The sequence below is a fragment of the Rhagoletis pomonella genome, unplaced genomic scaffold (genome assembly GCF_013731165.1).
Source record: "Rhagoletis pomonella isolate Grant_MI unplaced genomic scaffold, Rhpom_1.0 Rhpom_scaffold_15051, whole genome shotgun sequence".
NCBI lineage: Eukaryota > Metazoa > Arthropoda > Insecta > Diptera > Tephritidae > Rhagoletis > Rhagoletis pomonella.
In genome coordinates, this window is record NW_023473574.1 from 1 (window position 1) to 3,730 (window position 3,730).

Below are 3,730 nucleotides of genomic sequence, written 5' to 3' on the forward strand. Positions count from 1 at the left end.
CATAATTGCTGACGATGATAAGATCAGCTTAGTCTTACTTCCGCATGTTTGATGCTAGAGTACTTAATTAGTCAACAGTCTACGATGCTGGTTATTCTGCCTGGATACCATGCCGAGACAAGAGTATGGCTACGTTAGGACTCAGCTTAAATCCGAACTTTGATAGCAATTTTCAGCCGCTATCCTTGGAATTGATCTCGCAAAAACCTAGCTCATTTTTTTTTGAGAAATCAATATTTTTTAAGCATAGATTTTTGAATACTGTCGTACACGTTTCCAGAAAGTTGCGTATTTGGCTGAGATCGGATACCAATACTGAATGTCCCTGCGATACATTTTTTTAGATCAGCTAAGGGAGTTTCGGTGAAACCAAATAATTGAACGGATAGTTTCTGTCAGGTGTATGGTCAAGTTGTTGTCTGGAAATTGTGCATATGCTGCATGTGCGTACACATGCCGAATAATTTGAACCATATAGCTGCAGGGAAACGATCTGGTACCGTTATTATAATAGATTCAATAGCGCAGTTTATTAAAAAAAAAAAAACCCCTTCATCCTACTTATCGTGTCTGACTGATTTTTCTTACCTCTACTTTGTCATCAGCTTATGTCAAACCAGGATATTTTTTCATGATAATGCCTGTAGAACACAGTCCCGGACAAGTTCCACCGCCAGGTTCTGTGACCAATACTCAATGCGCATACCCATCCCTGTTATTTGTTGAAATGCAAACACGTCTTTCATAAGCTTTGCTTAGAAGGTTGGCTGGCAGAGCATGATAATTGCTTCATTTGTAACAAAACTATTAACCAACCAGACCTGAAATTAGTTGTTGGCAATTACTCGCCTGGACCCAAGCAAAGTACGACCAATACTGCCTCTACGGGTCACAGAGTTATGACTCGAAACCTTACTAAGGCTTTAAATCAAGCTCAAGCAGCAACTGCTGCCGAGACACAAGACACTCGTGGTTTGGATGCGAGTGCCGTAGCGTCATCCGCCCTAGATGCTAGTCAAAGCACCAACCAAGCTGAAGCTCCTCCTAGAGACACCGGCACTAGAAGGAGAGGTAGAACTACGCGAAACCGAAATTCTCGTCAAGGTAACGCGGTTGACTACACAATTTTACAAGAAATGATTGAACAAACTGTGACTAGAGTTGTGGCAAACTTTAACATGGGCGTAAGCCAGAACGCTCAACCCAGTTCTAGCCCGACATATACCCATGCTGTACCCATACCTATCCGTGACACTCCTGCTACGTTTGCATCTTCTACGCTTAATAGAAAGACAGCTGACACAATGCAAAAGTGGAATTTACACTTTGATGGATCCACGGAAGGCTTAGGAGTAGAAGAGTTTATATATAGAGTCAAATCATTGACAGACGAAACCTTATATAGCGACTTCACTGCCATGTGTAAGCACATGCATATATTGTTTTCTGGAAAAGCCCGAAACTGGTACTGGCGGTACCATAAGCAAGTAGATCGTATAGTTTGGTCAGATATTTGTGCTTCTCTTCGGCAGCAATATAGGGACTATCGCTCCGCTTTTATGAGCAAAGAGATGATTAGGTCGCGTAAGCAAAAGCCTGGGGAATCATTTTCCTCTTTTTTATGATGCCGTTGCATCACTGATTGATAAGTCCAGCGTTAAAATGGACGAAGAAGAGGTTATGGAGATTTTGAAAAACAATTTGCTCCCTGAAACCCGCGAAAAGCTTTTGTATCAGCCAGTACACTCAGTTGGACATTTACGTAGGTTAGTAAACATGAGTGAGAATTTAGAAAATGAGCTCCGTTGCCGTGCAGAAAGCGCTACCAAACCGAGACCGGCAGTCAATCGCCGTCAAGTCTATGCCCTTGAGGACGCTTGTCATGAACCAACAGAAGATGTAGATATTGGAGGAGAGTTAGCAGCTCTTCGTAGTAGCCACTCGAAAACCAAGTGTTGGAACTGTGAGGAGTTAGGTCACATTTGGGAAAACTGTTTGTCAGAACGTCGTATTGTTTGCTACGGATGTGGCGCTCCGAATGTCTATAAGCCACAGTGCACAGCTTGTCTCCGAAAATTATCGGAAAACCGTCAAACGGGTGCATCCAACGCCAACCGGATGGGCCCGAAAGCGTAAAACAGCCAGGGTTGGCTGAAAAAATAAATTCTATACCACCTATCCCTAAACCTGTTCCCCTTTATCGTCGATCGTATGAAGACCGGCTTAACCACTATTTAGAGGTTAGAAATCGTATATTTAAGGATATTCCTCTTAAATTGAGTAAGCGTACTTTACGCTTACGAAACTTTTATGAAGATACTAAGAGAAACCAAAAACTCTTAGTCTCCACAATTTTTAGTAACCAGAACGATATGCGCAGCTATGCTGAAGTTTCGTTCTTGACGTATAAAAAACTTGGTCTCTTGGATACAGGAGCGAATATAAGCTGCATCGGTTCCTCTCTTGCAACAGAAGATTTTTCTAAGATACCTGAATTTAAACCTTTAAAATCACTAGCTAGAACCGCAGATGGTGAAGAACAGAAAATTATAGGAGTTCTTGACATTCTTATGACTTATAAAACAGTCAAAATGCCAATGAAACTGTACGTTATACCCTCCATAAAACAGAACCTTCTCACTTGCACCGAACATTATTAGTTCTCTAGATAACACTGTGGACTCAACTGGAACCACAGAAAACGTGTACCCTTTGAGTCAGCAGCAAATTCAGCAGTTAGAAGTCGTTAAGGCTTTGTTTCCGAATGCTACTAAAGCTTTAGGACGTACCACATTTATCCAACATCATATTGATGTAGGAGACGCAAAGCCTGTGAAACAGCGTTTCTACCCCGTAAGCCCGGCTGTAGAGAAATTGCTTTATAAAGAGATCGATCGTATGCTCCAACTGGATGTAATTGAGCCGTCGGTCAGTGCTTGGAGTTCACCCATGCGTCTCGTTGTGAAACCCAACAAAGTTCGACTTTGCTTGGATGCCCGCAGACTTAACGAAGTCACAAAAAAGGACGCTTACCCTTTACCTAGTATTGACGGAATCCTTTCTAGACTACCTAGCGCTAATATAATCACCAAACTGGACCTTAAAGATGCATATTGGCAAATTGAGCTCAGTCCTGACTCAAAGCCGTTGACCGCCTTTACGGTCCCGGGACGACCGCTTTATCAATTTAAGGTAATGCCATTTGGGCTATGCAATGCCCCGTCTACTATGTGCCGCTTGATGGATGAAATCATTCCACCTGATCTTCGACATTGCGTTTTCGGTTATCTCGATGACCTTTGCATTGTGTCGGAAGACTTTTCATCACATCTCGCTGTGTTAGTTCGTTTAGCGGAGAAATTCCGCAAAGCAAATTTGACCCTCAATATTGACAAAAGCCAATTTTGTGTCACAAGCATTAACTACCTAGGTTATATCATTGGTAGCGGAGGTATTCGTACAGACCCTGCTAAAGTGCCATGCATTTTAAACTGGCCCTCGCCTAAAAACTTGCAGCAAGTACGTGGATTCATTGGAGTTTGTGGATGGTACCGTCGCTTCATTCACAATTTTGCCGACCTCACGTACCCAATCACTGAAGTGTTATCCTCAAAAAAGAAGTTTGTATGGACACCAGAAGCTCAACAGGCGATGGACAAATTAAAACAAATTTTGACATCGGCCCCAGTTTTATCAAACCCTGATTTTGAAAAGAAATTTTATTTGCATT

At 42.2% G+C, this 3,730-nt stretch overlaps 1 protein-coding gene across 1 annotated transcript; it reads left to right on the forward strand.

Annotated features, from left to right (window-relative positions):
* Positions 1-1,662: 1,662 nt before the first annotated feature.
* Positions 1,663-3,519, forward strand: LOC118757180 (the record flags this gene model as incomplete). Its single annotated transcript, XM_036491916.1, has 3 exons — positions 1,663-2,132; positions 2,360-2,605; positions 2,661-3,519. Coding segments are annotated over exons 1-3 (1,575 nt in total), but the record flags the coding sequence as incomplete, so codon positions are not given.
* Positions 3,520-3,730: the final 211 nt, after the last annotated feature.